The sequence below is a fragment of the Puntigrus tetrazona genome, chromosome 19, assembly GCF_018831695.1.
Source record: "Puntigrus tetrazona isolate hp1 chromosome 19, ASM1883169v1, whole genome shotgun sequence".
NCBI lineage: Eukaryota > Metazoa > Chordata > Actinopteri > Cypriniformes > Cyprinidae > Puntigrus > Puntigrus tetrazona.
Genome location: NC_056717.1, coordinates 15,605,857 through 15,620,213, shown reverse-complemented (window position 1 = coordinate 15,620,213; position 14,357 = coordinate 15,605,857). Strand labels below are relative to the sequence as shown.

At 42.3% G+C, this 14,357-nt stretch overlaps 1 protein-coding gene and 1 pseudogene across 2 annotated transcripts; one reads left to right on the top strand and one right to left on the bottom strand.

Moving 5' to 3' along the window:
- Positions 1-571: 571 nt before the first annotated feature.
- Positions 572-8,773, bottom strand: LOC122323476 (KAT8 regulatory NSL complex subunit 1). 2 transcript variants are annotated; one of them, XM_043217335.1, is made up of 12 exons: positions 7,089-8,773; positions 6,003-6,144; positions 5,843-5,916; positions 5,589-5,754; positions 5,269-5,422; positions 4,714-4,908; positions 4,349-4,464; positions 4,127-4,248; positions 3,328-3,454; positions 3,143-3,246; positions 2,194-2,362; positions 572-1,872 (listed from the first exon to the last, which is right to left on the bottom strand). In XM_043217335.1, the coding sequence occupies exons 1-12, from the start codon at positions 8,756-8,758 to the stop codon at positions 1,555-1,557; spliced, it is 3,357 nt and encodes a 1,118-aa protein (XP_043073270.1). In that variant the 5' UTR covers positions 8,759-8,773; the 3' UTR covers positions 572-1,554. The 2 variants fall into 2 exon arrangements, with proteins under 2 accessions (XP_043073270.1, XP_043073271.1); XM_043217336.1 differs by having other exon boundaries at positions 5,589-5,727.
- Positions 8,774-9,387: 614 nt separating this feature from the next.
- LOC122323319 overlaps positions 9,388-14,357 on the top strand; it is a 5,955-nt pseudogene continuing 985 nt past the window's right edge.

The window sequence follows — 14,357 nt, the reverse complement described above, 5'->3', positions numbered from 1 at the left end:
CTCAATGACCCGAGAGAGGGCGCTGCTGTTCTACTGTGCAATATCAAAACTACCTCTATGGCTCTGTTAAACACTGTAAAAAAACATTTATTTGTAATTATTTAACGCTTACAATGTTTAAAAAGGATTATAAACCAGTTCATAAAATTTATACAGGAACTGAATATGCTAGGGTATGATTAAAAAGACTCTTAGCTGTCAAGGTCCTTTTCAGGTGCTTTGTTCACTGCTTTAATGAATAATAGTGTAACGTTATTTTTGCGTCTTACCGTTTACAATCAACAACCTCTTTCAATGCATGAGATGCCAAGATCTTCTTTGTGTATTAAAAAACGAAAAGAATGGATTGGCAGTTCATGAGGGTAAAAAAAAAAAAAAAGTAGGATTATTGCATAGGTTAGTAAATCACAATTGAGATAAAAGTCAAAACTGATTTAAATAGTAGTAGCTATGACTAACATTTTACAAATATTCAAAATATGAAACTTTTTATCTCACAAAGCATGATTTTCATGGCTGCAATGTGCTTCTGTACACCAGCATAAATAATAAATGAGCGAATGAGCAAAAGTAGTTCTCATTTATGTGTTTATTCCTTTTATTACGTCTTTGCATTGAGAGCATCATGTGCGCTTCAAATAGAGCTTCCATTCACTTTTATCTTCTCGTGTTTTGTTGTGTTCCTACAAAATGATGTTTTTATTCACCAACGCTACCCCCTAATGCAGCAGTACAGCAGACCTGTCTAAACCACACACGCATACATACATACTCTCTGACCAACACAAGAACTAACACTCTTCCTTTAACATAATGCACACGCACACACACACACACACATACAGCATGTCACATGGAAATCAAAAATACTTCTTGTGTTGAGCTCAAGAGGAAGGAGGAAAGACACAGGTAGTGTCCAGAGAGCATGTAACAGACTTTAAACGCTATGATTCTTCGGCAGTACGCATACATCTCTGCGGAATACATACAATACAACACGTGAATAAAGTAACTAAGTCATAGGTAATATGTAGTGCCTTTATACGGAGGTCAATAACCAAGAGCTTTCAATTTGGTCTCGCCCTTTGTTGGCGTAACATTTTGATTTGTGAAAACAGCACAGAGCTTTAAACGCAATGCTTTAACTCAAGTTAAAATGACTGACTGATAAGCTTTAGACAGGTCCAAAAAATGAACAAACAACAGAAAAACAGACACCATCTGTTCATTACAGTAGCGTCAGATTGAACGGCAGCTGTATCGGGGGCAGGCTGGTGAAGAAGAGTTGAAAGGATGTGTTAGGAAGGGCCAGAGATGCTCATTGGGGAAACTGGGCTGTCGGCGGAGATGCGTTTGTTATTGGGCGAATGAGTGAGGGTTTGAGGGAAGATTATAAATAATAGGCTCTGTGGTTTATGTAAGGCTCCAGAGGGTTCAGGGAATGAGGACACAAGGTGCTCGTGGTTAGATAAATAGGTTGATAGGGTCAATGGCATTGGGACGTGTGGTTTTGTTTTCGTATTAGAGCAGAAAAATGGCTGGACAAATGATGCGCTATGATAACGGAGAGGACGAGTATAAGGAAAGAGGAAGTTGGGGAGAATCCTGAGCTGTAGAGACTGTCGTCGGGGTGGCTGGTTTGCAGGACAGTGTGTGAGGGGTGGCTCGCTCTGTGCCTGAGTGCTGCTGAGGGGGTTGAGGGGTCCTCGGGGAGAGCTCCAGGCTGCCCACAGAGATGCCCGAGTCCGTGCTTTGGCTGCGGCCGCTGGCGGTGCACGGGTCCTCGTCTGGCTCCGCCTCTTCCTCCTCCTGCAGCCACTGAAGATCTGACTCCTGCAAAGGGAACGACCGGCGTTCCCATGGCAGCACAGCCTGCAAACGTAGAAGATGTTGAAGATGATGATGATGATGATTCACTGAGGTTATTAAACTCCAGAAACACCCGGGTTTATTATATGCGTTCATATTCCCTCACAATGTAAAGAATATTAAGTATATATATCTTTCAGGATTCACAAACAGCCCCCAGAAGAAGACTCAAGGATTTAATGAGTCAAGAAGAAATAGAAAACTGCACTTTTTTTTTTTTTTTTATTTGAACTACAGGATGTTCTTCCAACTAAATAATTGCCATGGTTACAGCAATAATGAAGTTGAACAGAACGTTAAGTCCTCTTCCTCTCACACACACACCTGCTGTTCATCTTCAGCCTGGCTGAAGGGATCCTCCGCTCCGGTACAGAAGGGGCTGTGTGGCGAGACGTCTCCTTCTGCAAAATGACTTTGCCTGGAATCTGGAGAGCCAGGCGTCTGCTCCAGTCCCCTGGAGCTCTTCCCATCCCCATGGAAGGAGGAAGAAGATCTGAGAGAGGAAGTCAAGCAGAGAGTGAAATTTCAAGCAGTGACCGCAGCGTCCTGCAGTTTGACATGCTATACTTCATCTAGAACTATTTTAAAACTACCCACTGTTTTATGGCCAGGTATTAATTTAGAGAGTGCGTGAAATAGGTGCGCATATGTAAGCTTCAATAACAAACTATTCTTTCAACACATGTCAATTTTAACCTACATTCTTGATGTTATTTGTCAGCTATACAAACACATAATTGTGGCGTGACATTACATTAACCATTAATGCAATTTACTGCTGACTTGGGGTCTGGAAGATTTCTTTTAGGGTTTCTGAAAGAATGCACATCAACACTGCATGTATTTGATCAAAAATACAGACAGTGATATTGTCAAATATTAGTACTTATTTTTAAAACAACCTTTTTCTGTTTTGATGCATTTTGAAATATAATTTGTTATTATTTCAGCAGCCTCCTTTTTTTTTTTCTTTGAAGAATAGAAAGATCATTGTTCAGTTGCAATATGATGCATCAATTTAACGCATCCTTTGTCGAATAAAAACTATTCATTTCGTTTAAATAATCTATTTTATTTATTATTGAATTCGTATCATCCTTATAGCTTAATATATTGGAAAATGTGCTCTAAAAGGTAAGTAGGTACTATAAAATTATCAGAATTTTTTCATTTCAAATAGATCACTGTTAATGAAAAACATTAGTCCAACCATTTAAACAATTCTGACACGGGTTTAAGTATTCTCCATCACATATGCCTCTATTTCTCTCACCTGCCCCGGCGGCGCCTGCGAGCCCAGCTCCCCCACCGACTCCTCTCTCTGCTCTCACACACTGCATGGCGGCTCAGAAACAAAGCGTCAGAGAGATCCTCCACCTTTGCATTGAATGTGGAGAAAATCAATAACAACATCAGGAGTCTTAATAAGATAATAAACCCAGTTAAAGGTATACGCACCTCCTCCTCCTCAATGTCCTGACCTTCCCCATTGGGCTGGTGTTGTATGTTATTGTAATTGAATGACAGGCCGTGCGCCCCTTCCTGGTTCTTACAGACCCCCGAGAGAGAGTCCAGCTCCCTCCAACTAAACACATGACATAGGACACAAAGTTTTCGTCAAAAATAAGATATCAGCCAACAGTTTAAGACCATTAGCATCAGCCAAAAAATGTGCTGTGTGTGCTGGCTTAGCCAATTAACAGATATGACAGTTTCTCATTTTCACACATCCAAAATCTTCCATCTGCAACATCAACAAAAAAAATGTAGCACTTAATTTTAAGTAGATGTAGTGTACAGTAAGAGTTAATTTAATTTAATCATATGCTCTCAGCAGTTCTGTATGCTATCCTTATATATAAATCCATCAGTGATTCTGCTCTGAAGTTATCAGTATCGCCACAGGAAACCCATAGCATAGTATAATGTTGTCACTTTTTAAGCTTCCTTATAATATGACATAATAAAAAATACACCGTAAGCTAATTTGTCCAGAGTTGCTCCAGTTTGGGATGTACCTGTACTACGTTATAAACCACGGGACACAAAGAAACAGTGGATACTTGGCACTGCGTTTGAATAATTCATGGGAAATTACTTGAAACCAAAGCCACTTTGCACAATGGCTATCTGACAGAAGGACCACAGGATGTCCGACTCAAAGCGAAATGTTCATTATGTAATCGCTCATTCTTTTTGTGGCAATTTTTATTTTTCGCTTATTCAGTGTATCGGTTTGAGGCTACATTATTCGTACCTCGGTGTGATAATTTCCTTGTATTGTAGTCTTTGTACACGCGCTCCTAGTCCAGCCAGGCCCAAAGGCATCACCAGGTTGTCGATGTCAAATGAGCTTTCTGCTCTTCTTCTTCGTAAAGGCTGAGGAACAAGAGAGATTTAGGAGGCATCCACAACACATGGTATTGTTGAGCTCCTGGCAATTTTGCTTTTTTTTTTTTTTTTTTTTAAAGCTCTGTACCTGAGTAGGTGTGTCTGTCGTTGGGGGTGTTGCCGGCAGAATGGGCAAATCTGGAGCTCGTGGATGAAGATAATTGGGAATAATCACACCCCTCTGACTTCTGCACCCAGAACCACCTACAAATGTTTTTTTAAATTTTTGAAAATGAGGCCGTTTCCACAAATTCTTACATGATTCTCGGACAAACGGGAAGTTCAGATTAACACCATTTATAATTGTAATACTATACATGTCTTTACTCTTTAAAACTCTTTAAAACAACAAGAATATCCTACTGACCCTAAACATTTAAACAATTGTGTACTACAGTATAAACTGTTTAAGTGTGTGTGCTTAATATATGAGACAATACATATTTCACCCACCAGGTGTGTTAAATAAAGGAGGCAGTGCATTGGGTGGACGGGGACAAACTAGTCTCCTCCTTACTCTCCCAACTCGTCCCTGGCCCCGCCTGCCTGGCCAAGAGGACGCCGATGACATGTCTGTCCACTGTAGTGAATTATGAGAATGGTGCCCGGCCAGCGGGCGTATCCCACAATGCAGTGAAAGGGGTGAATCTGCAATGAAGGAAATTCAACGCATTAAGGTAAAAAAGTAAATGCGACAGTGATGAGTATTTGCCACATTCATTTCATCCACACTGGCTCTAAAAAGTATAAGGACACGTACAGATTCTTGTATTATAATAGTTAAATATATACACATACATTACACACAAACACATAATTTTTTTTTTTTTATTTCAAGACCACTAATGTGAAAGCCACACTGGGACAATTTCAAGGTTACTTTCAAGGACATCAACATAAAAGGAACAGCCTTGTACAGTTTGCACCGTTAAAACACAAGCTAAACAATTCTGTGCTTACAAAGAAAACAAAATATTTTGAAAATATAAAGGAATGTACAGATTTCACCTGATGGCATTGAGAGGACAGGGTGAACGGACATATCGAGCCAGGTCTGACGCATCCACAGACCTTTCTCCTTATCTGAGGGGGAGCGAGGAGCACCACCACCACATAACACACACACAGCCGGTGGCTCACACCAGCACTGTAACGAAACCGCCTGGGAGGGACACACAAATTCAAGAATTCAGCATTGAGATTCCGGTTTTGTTTTTTTTAATACTCCCTTTAAGGCATAATTCAACGCGAAGAGCAGCCAGTAATAATACAAGTTACGCTGCACAACAGGAAAGCAGCAGCAAGGTGAACTCTGAGACCATCTTCACCTTTGACCCCAGAGCTGTGCAGTCGTCCAGGCGAATGAGTCTGTGACGGCGTTGCCGGAGTAGCGGTCGAACCCGAGCGGCAGAAGAAGGCGGACTGGGCACTGTTTGCGGAGTGGTGGTGTCTTCTGTCTGCCACTTCCTGTTAGGATCACCAGCAGAGGACAACCTAGTGGGTAGTTCAATAGTACTTTAAAATGTCAAATCCAAAAAAATGACCAGTCTGTGTTTGCATGCAAGGTAAATCGTCCACTGACTTGCAGTTGTGCGATGCGGGGGAGGGGTTTGATGCTCTGAGGGGCGTGTCAGGGACAGAGTAAGTGGACCGCACCTGCACAGAACAAAAAAATATATATATATTGATGAATCCATCCACCTACAATAGCCCAAAAATAAACACATGGACACCCGGAATACCTTTCCCTGTCGAAGATGGGTGTAAAGCTCTGTCAGCGCACGGATCCGATACTCAAGCTCTGATACTTGAGTCTGAAGCCACACCCACCTGCTGCCAAGCCATGCCCTGCTCTCCGCCCATTGCCATTCTTTGCCAGTGACACTGAAAGAAGAAACGAAATACTGAATATACACATAAAACTAAAACATTTTTTATATGACATATGACATTTTAGTTCAATGCAATTTGTATTCAACACTTAAAAAAATAAAGGGAGTTTCTGTACCGGTGCCATAAAAGAACCTTCTCCTTAATAAGAAGAACATTTAATAATCATAAATACTATAAAGAATTCTTTGGTGCATTGGTAAGTTTCCATGAAAGTCTCTTCACGGAACCATAAATGCCAATAAAGAACCATTATTTTTAAGAAAAAGGTACAGGCTGAATAAGGTTTATTCAACCCTAGTGGACCATTTTAGAGGTCCTACAAGAATTGACAATGAAGCTTTTTCTGACCCATTTTATTCCCAACAGCATGGCATGAAATTGCTTTGTAACCTCTCAATGTGGCAGTCGTGAATCAATGGCCAGTACAACATGTACGATGTAAAGTGCAATGGTGACTCAGAAGGCAACACCAACATGCAAATCATCTGAAGCTTTTCCACACATCTACATGTAGGTGTACATGCATGTATACGAAAACAATCTGGACACTTAACATTTAAAATTTCTAGAAAAGGACACTAAAGGAATCAACTCAATTCATCATTTACTCGCCCTCATCTGCATGCATACCTTTTTTTTTTTCTTTAAACGCAAAATTATTTATTTTGAAGAATGTTTAGAACCATACAGTTTCAGATCCCATTGACTTTGAGTATGTTTACCTTACAATTGAAGCCAATGGGTAAGTGATGCAGGACACGAGGGTGAGTAAGTGTTAATTTTTTGGGTAATCTATCCCCTCGGCTCAGAGTTATCTTTTTCCATCTTGTACCTGGGCTTTCTTTTTCTTTAACATCTCATTAAGGACAAAAAGATTCCTTAACTCGGGGTTAAAAGATCTTAACCTGGGGTCAAACATAGTGTGGAAAGCTTACACTGATTTCATTGGCAGCGGTCTAAAGCGACGACCCCCTCTCTCCAATCCTTCATCTTCCTCACTGTCGCTGTCCCCGCCGGAGCTGCTGGCCGTGTGGTCCGAGTCCAGGGCGCTCTCTGCAGTCCGGAGGATCTCGCTGCAGCTGCACGCCAGCCTGCTCAGCTCAGCCGAGTTCCTGGATCCAGCACTGGGCCTTCGGGTGCAGCTCAAGCCCAGGCTCCTGTACAGGCCATGCAGCTGCTGCGTAACATGCCTCTCCACCTGCTTTACTTGTACAGCCTGCAGGCGCCTCCAGAGGTGGTCGGTCCGACCCTCCAGCTCTGCCTGCCTGCGTTCGGCTTCGCCCCTCACTGCCTCTATTTGCTCCGTGCTGGGGCCCTCGGTCCCCTGTGCATCAATGCCCACACCTGTACCGTCACACTTCTGTGGCTGTGGCTCTGGCTCTGTCCCGTTAGGAGGCCCACTCTCAGACTGAGAAGAAGCGATGGACAGGACACACAGGGGCTTTTTCACGCATTCACGCAGGTCAGGGTCGGTTTGGAGAGAGGGTTGCGGTGGGAGGCTATTGTGCGGGGCACCGTTTCCGCTGACCCCGTTGTTATGGTTGGCAGAGCTGGAAAGAAAGGAGCGCACCCTGTACAGTCTGACGCGCCCCTTCGCCGTCCTGCATGTGGGCAGCTGGGCACTTTCATCAGGCGGGCACGCTGCGAAATTCATTTTTTGGGCCCCGGTCGTGTTTTCGCAGTGGATACGACGTAAGGACGTGCGCCTGAAAGTCTCGGCAGCGCTCGCGGAGCCCTTCCCGTGAGCTTCACCGTTGGACCCAACGCGGGCCGCGGCGTCCGAGAAACACACCCTCTTGGAGGCTCGGGTGAAACTGCATCCCCGGCGCTTGATGACCGCGGGCTCGGGATTCCCGTGACCACACCTTGCAGCGGCTGTCATCATCTCGGTCTCGGCGTGCGCCGTGTGTCCGCGTCGGACTCTCGCGGTGCGCACCGGCGGCAGTCTCGAGCTCTCCCTGCGCTCGTCCCTTCTCGTCGTGGCGCTCGTGAAACGCCGCAAACCAGCTCCTTCGTGATCAATATTAATGGTGTTATTCTCGCCCGCTCCAGTGCTTTGTCTACAGAAGCGCCCGCGTCCTCCGCCGTATTCCCCCGAATCCGCGCGTTCGTCTCCCTCCCGTGTGATATCGGCGGCGCCGTTCGTAAAAAATTCCCCTTCGTTCATTTTCTGGGCCGGATCCGCATCGCCGGAGGTGGCACCGTCCCATTCGCGGAACGCCTGGGCCTCGGCTACGCTGCTCTCCCTGTCCGAGCTCCGCACTGGGGCAGCGCTGGTGGCCGTAGCCGCAGCGGCCGAGCTTCCGTCACCGCTGACGGGCTCACCGCAGCCTCCTCCCCCGCAGCAGCGGCTGGCGCTATGCGGACACCCGGCCCCGCAACTCTCCGCTCCAGGCCCGGCTGCACTAGCGCTCATTTTATTCCGATTGCAGTAATAATACATCGCTGTGTCGTTGGCATGGCCGGGTGTAAAGCGAGGACGCGCGACGAAGCTCCGTGAACGTATTTTTTCCCTTTCGAAAGGCAGACGGGCTTCTCTTTTCACCCGTCTTGCCTTTCCCTGCACTGTTGGCCGTCTCCAACACTCCCTGTTCGCACTGAGCATGCGCCGTTCATTGGCCCAACCTTCGGTAAAGAATTAGGGGTATTTCAAAAACTAGTTCACATTTTTCGTTTGTCACATGCCCTGGGTTGAGCTAAATTGCGTGCGGTATTGAAAATAACGATAGATTTAAAAATATAACTCCTAATCTGTTTAGCACTCGTGTTAAGGACACGGCACTTATCCGAAGGTCTGGGGTGAAAAAGCAGTGTTCAAGGGCAGCAGCATTTCGACATTCATAACAATGAGGACAAAAACAACGTATGATCTGTTATATTATAGACATTTTTTAAAAGCAAACAGACAAAAATGCAAGCAAAAATTAAAAATATTATTGTTAATATTGTTTCACATACATAACATATAAAGAAAACAAATAATCCTCCATGGCCATATCATATTAAATCATGTCGTTTGATTTCATTGTTAATTTAGCTGCAGTGTTGAGAGTTGAGCACGACTGTTTTGCCATCCTAAACTTAAATATTCAACCGATTTTTGCTTTATTGTTTACTCTGTGTACTAATCTGACGAAATAATGAGCAGTATGCATTACGTACTGTGCGTAGTATGCAGTAGGCGTCGTTGGCGCCTCTTTTGGTCCTACCGCTAGAGGCGCTGTGGAGTCTGCAGTCATTCTGGGTAGCGAAGGCTAATTAGCATGTAACAATGGCTACACAAGCGCCAGGCTCTGCTGCTGGACCTACGATGAGTCAAGCCGGTTGTAGCTCTTCGCTGAGTCGAAGAATGGACGGTGGGCCGTGCTGCAAATTCTGGGAAAGCCCGGAAATAATCTCTCAGTTGGAGACGGTTCGCAGTTGGATTGGAAAGCATTATAAAAAGGTTAGCGAGCTAAATAGCCGGGGACCCATACATGTTGTGGTTCCCTGACGCTTTCTTTGATTTCTTTACGCACAGGGCTGGTTGTCTTGCTGTTTTTGTGGTTTTGTCGTTCTTATTATCGCCTCAAAACGCAAAAGTCTCTTTTGCGTATTTTGAATATTCGCCTCGTATGATATAGAAATGAATCGCTAACTCCACGGAATACGGTCTGAACCTAATTGACAGGACAGGAGTGACAACCTTCATTCTGTGCTCGTTTTAGCGGCGAAGCTATGTTTATGTCAAACTCCACAGCTGCATCATTTGAGTCGGTATACAATAAAAGACTCATTTGTAGTTTCCATATGACGCGGTGTACGTAAATGTTTATGTTAGCAACATGCTAGCAGCTTTAAGTTTGCAGAAACAGGTTTGTGGTCAAAGGTGTTTGTTTACACGACCTGACTGACACACCCCCCTCTCAATGCCTTTCCATCTCTGTCCACTACCCACTATGTAGGTAACACACACCTTGGTGCATCTGTGTGAATGTGAAAACCATTCCGTAGTACTAGTACAGTATGTAACAAAATCTATTGTAGTAAAAGCTGTTAAACACTCACAGAGTATTTAAAATGCCCTATTTTGTTATGTTGTTTTTTCTCCCTCTTAAGCATGTACAATCTGATGCTCCTCCAGCAAGTCTCTGTCTGGGCTGGTCATCCAACTGCTGCAGTTTCAGGAAGATTCGTTTGGCCGTCGAGCAAATAACCCAAGCTTTACAAAACTCCCAGTGAGTTTCTGCTTTTCCACTTCTTTCTCTGGCAAGCCATCCAAAGTAGACTTTATTCCTGTTGGTTTAAGTGCATATCTTTCAATTTCTTGCTGTTTTGACAGTCGAGGAGATAATCATCACCACCGCACCCAGATCAGTCATTGCATGAAACCTAGTTTTGCAGAATCATGAGTGATCGGTTGTTTGATCCTTGTTTCTTTGTCCACAGGCAAAGTGTTTTCAGGACCTAAGGCCGGGCGGTGCTCTCTGCTATATTCTAGGATCAGTGTACAAGTACAAGTCAGAACAGGGCTGGTTAGTATTAATGCGAAATAGTGCTGGATGCTTTTTTTAACCTATCATTAATTGGTTGTGTAAGTTTTCAGTTTATTTGTATTTGCCGTTCAAAGTTTGGTGTCGTTAAAGCTGTATTTATACTGGCACAAATTAAATTTTTTTGCTCACATTTAACATGGACCAAATGTTTTTTTGCACATGTGTAAACAAAAAAATCCACATTAGCTCAGATTGTTTTTTTGTTTGCATCCGATATGGGCCGCTTCCAAATGTTTTTTTTAATTGGATGCATATCCAATATCTGGACATCCGACCAATATGTAACCACACGTAGCTGATTTCCTGCAGAACTCCTAATGCGAGGACGACACTTACTGCCTATAAAGAATGGGGCCAACTACCATGTTTGTAGTAAAGTGATAAATGAGTGGGGAATAATATAAACACATATCGATTAGAATACCAGTTGTGTCTAAAGAGAATGTAAACCGATGGGCAAAAAATTGGATATAGTCAAAAGATCAGGTCTGTGCATTTAGACTTGCAGTATAAATGCAGCACGTCAAACAGTCACTTTTATTTATATAGTGCTTTTAACAATACAGATTGCATCAAATCAAAACAGTATCAAACAGGAGAATAGAGTGATAGTACTGTATAATGACAAGATTAAGCACTTAATTTGAGTTTAATATAGAGATTTGAAAGTCATTAAGGCTGCTTATTTGATCAAAAATGAGTAAGAACAATAATATTGTTACGTATTTCTACAACAATACAATTATAATTTAAAATAATGTTTTTAAAGTAATGTTTTTTTTCCTAAGCATGTTTATAAAAATTGCTTAAATATCAATCAAATATTAACTATGGTCCCGGCTTAGTGTAAAATGTCTCATAAACCCGGCTAAGTGTCAAATCTAAATGTCGAACTTATCTCATCCACTCTGTGATCTTTTATTTCTTTCATTAAAGGAGACGCTTTGATCTTCAGAACCCGTCAAGAATGGATCGCAATGTGGAGATGTTCATATCTGTGGAGAAAACACTGACACAGGTATTTGAGCTCGGATCTTTTGTGAAGACGATGGTCTTGAGCGTGTGTACGTGAGGTGCAGGATCTGACCGGTGTTTTGTTTGTGCTAGAATAACTTATTGAGCAGACCTGTGGTGCACTTGTCTCCTGATCTTGAGCAGAAGCAAGCTCTTAAACTCAAAGACATTGTTGTGCGACACCAGGTAGGTGGAATAATAAAAGATCCAAAGAAATTGGGAGATATATCCAATACAGACTAGACACGGATGGCCATTTAGAGGAATGATACTTGAATACTTATACACTTTAAAAGCTATTAAAATGCGACAAGTATGATGCATATATAAATAAAATATATGCATTAATAAAAACACAATAAAACAAATTCGAAAACCCTTTTGTCTATATTTATTGTGAAAACCTGTTTAATAAGTAAGTAGTTTATTCACAACGTTTCTGCTTGCATTTTCAGGGCACAGTAACAGAGGAGAAGTCACAAGCCACCCATCAAATATACCCATCCCCCTCCACATCAGACGAAGGCTCGCTTTTAATTTTGTGTATCTTTTTAGTTCACTCCTCTTGGTGTATCAAGTGAAAGGTTCACATTTGTGTGTTTAATGTTCACTGTTTGGTCTTTTCCAGAAGAGTGGCTTAGACCAGTCATGCGATTGGATCGGCAAGTGATGGTGCATTGGGGCATGTGTCCAGACAGGTAGAGAATGCATCGCATCCACATTTGCACATGTGCTCTAAATGTTTGGATTCGATAATGCTACATTTTGCCCTGTATACATTTATATGTTGTGTATTTTATTTCTTCAGTTACGACTCGCTTATATCAGCAAGTGATGTAGATGAAGAAGTAGAGGAACCTCCCAACGCAGACAGGTGCTGGAAGGTGAAAAAATCCTTTTATTATTAATACCCTGAGTTGTTGTTTTTTTCTGTTGTGTAGTGTTTTAGAAATATTAAATATTAAGAGGGGCTTTTATTTGAAGCGATAAGACAGTAAGAATATCTACATAATGTTTTGTTTTTTTTTTTTTTTTCCCAGGTTCATCCCAAGTGGGTTCTCGACACAGACATATATAATGAGTGGATGAATGAGGAAGATTATGAAGTCGATGAGAATGGGAATAGTATGAGTTTCAGGCGGCGTATCTACCAAAGCACAGAGGTATGTTTATCTAATTTCATACAGTTTATTAAATTTGTTTGCAGTTGCTGTTGGTAGCATTTAATTTTTTTCCCTCTCTCTTTTTCACAAGGAACAGAAACCTGTAAAGAAGCGGCGACGTTCCCCGTCTCCACCTTCTTCTGAGTCTAAGAAGAAAGGAGGAAAGAAAAGGTTAAATCACTGTAGCTTTTTTCTCTAAAAGAGTGGATTAAATTCTTTGCAGATGAGTTGCAAGATGTAGGTGCAAAATTGAATTTGATTCTTATTAACTAACATGTTACGTTTCTTATAATCCAACAGCTCAGGTGTGTATAAGAGGCGTGGTCAACCGGAGGAAGCGGAGCCAGAGGAGGACCTCACTAAAGACATGGAAGATCCCACGCCTGTCCCTAACATGGAGGAGGTCATTCTGCCTAAAAATGGTACTGTTCGTTTTTTTCCATTGTGTGTCGATTGCTTATGTTGGGGGTGTTACACTTTATTTATTTCACATTATTATCATTGGCTGCAGTGAACCTAAAAAAAGACAGTGAAAACACTCCAGTCAAAGGAGGCATTATGGCTGATTTAGGTAAGTTTGTTTGTGGAATTTATTCGTATTATTTGTGTTTTGTATTTCAGTAATAACCTTGAATATCTATGCTTCTCTTAGATGACCAGGAAGAGGACCTGCTTTCCGGTGTCAGAGTAAGTCAGTCCAGCTAAACAAAATTGTATGTGCACATCCCAGAAAACTTTAGACCAAGTGCACCTTCCGATAACGCTTCAGAAAAAGCAAAATGAAGGAATACTGCAACACTGCTCTAAATTCTACAAAAAAGTTTCTACCCTTTCTGCCATGAGTTTGATGCTCCTCTCCAGCTAATACAAAATCTACATCCAGAACACAGCTATAGTCAAGTCCTAGTTTAAAGAACCTCTAGATCACAATATCTACCATGTGCTTTAAATATTTAAGTTCTGACCTATTGTGTGTGTGTAGGATGAAGAGGAGCAGAGGGAGTTCAGCCGTGGGATGGAGGGGGAGGAGAGTGCCACAGAGCAAACGCATCACATCATTGTGCCCACCTATGCCTCCTGGTTCGACTACAACTGGTGAGGGTTTAACTGTACAACTGTCCAGATTACGCCAACTCACATTCTCAGTTTTACAGTACATAGATGATAGAATTGAGGCGTAGCGCTGTGAACATAAGCGGACATTTACTATTCTTCTTTTTTTATTTGAGGGATAATAGTGCTTTTTTATTGTTAAAGGCCAGTATTCATCAGATAGAGAGACGAGCTCTGCCTGAGTTCTTCAATGGGAAAATAAGTCCAAAACACCAGAAATGTAAGTCTGTGTTTATACAAACACTATTTGTATCAAATTTATCATCCTGAATTCTACATATACATGTTCATATCTTGTTTGCAGATATCTTGCATACCGCAACTTCATGATTGATACATACCGACTAAACCCTCAGGAGTATCTGACCTCAACCTCCTG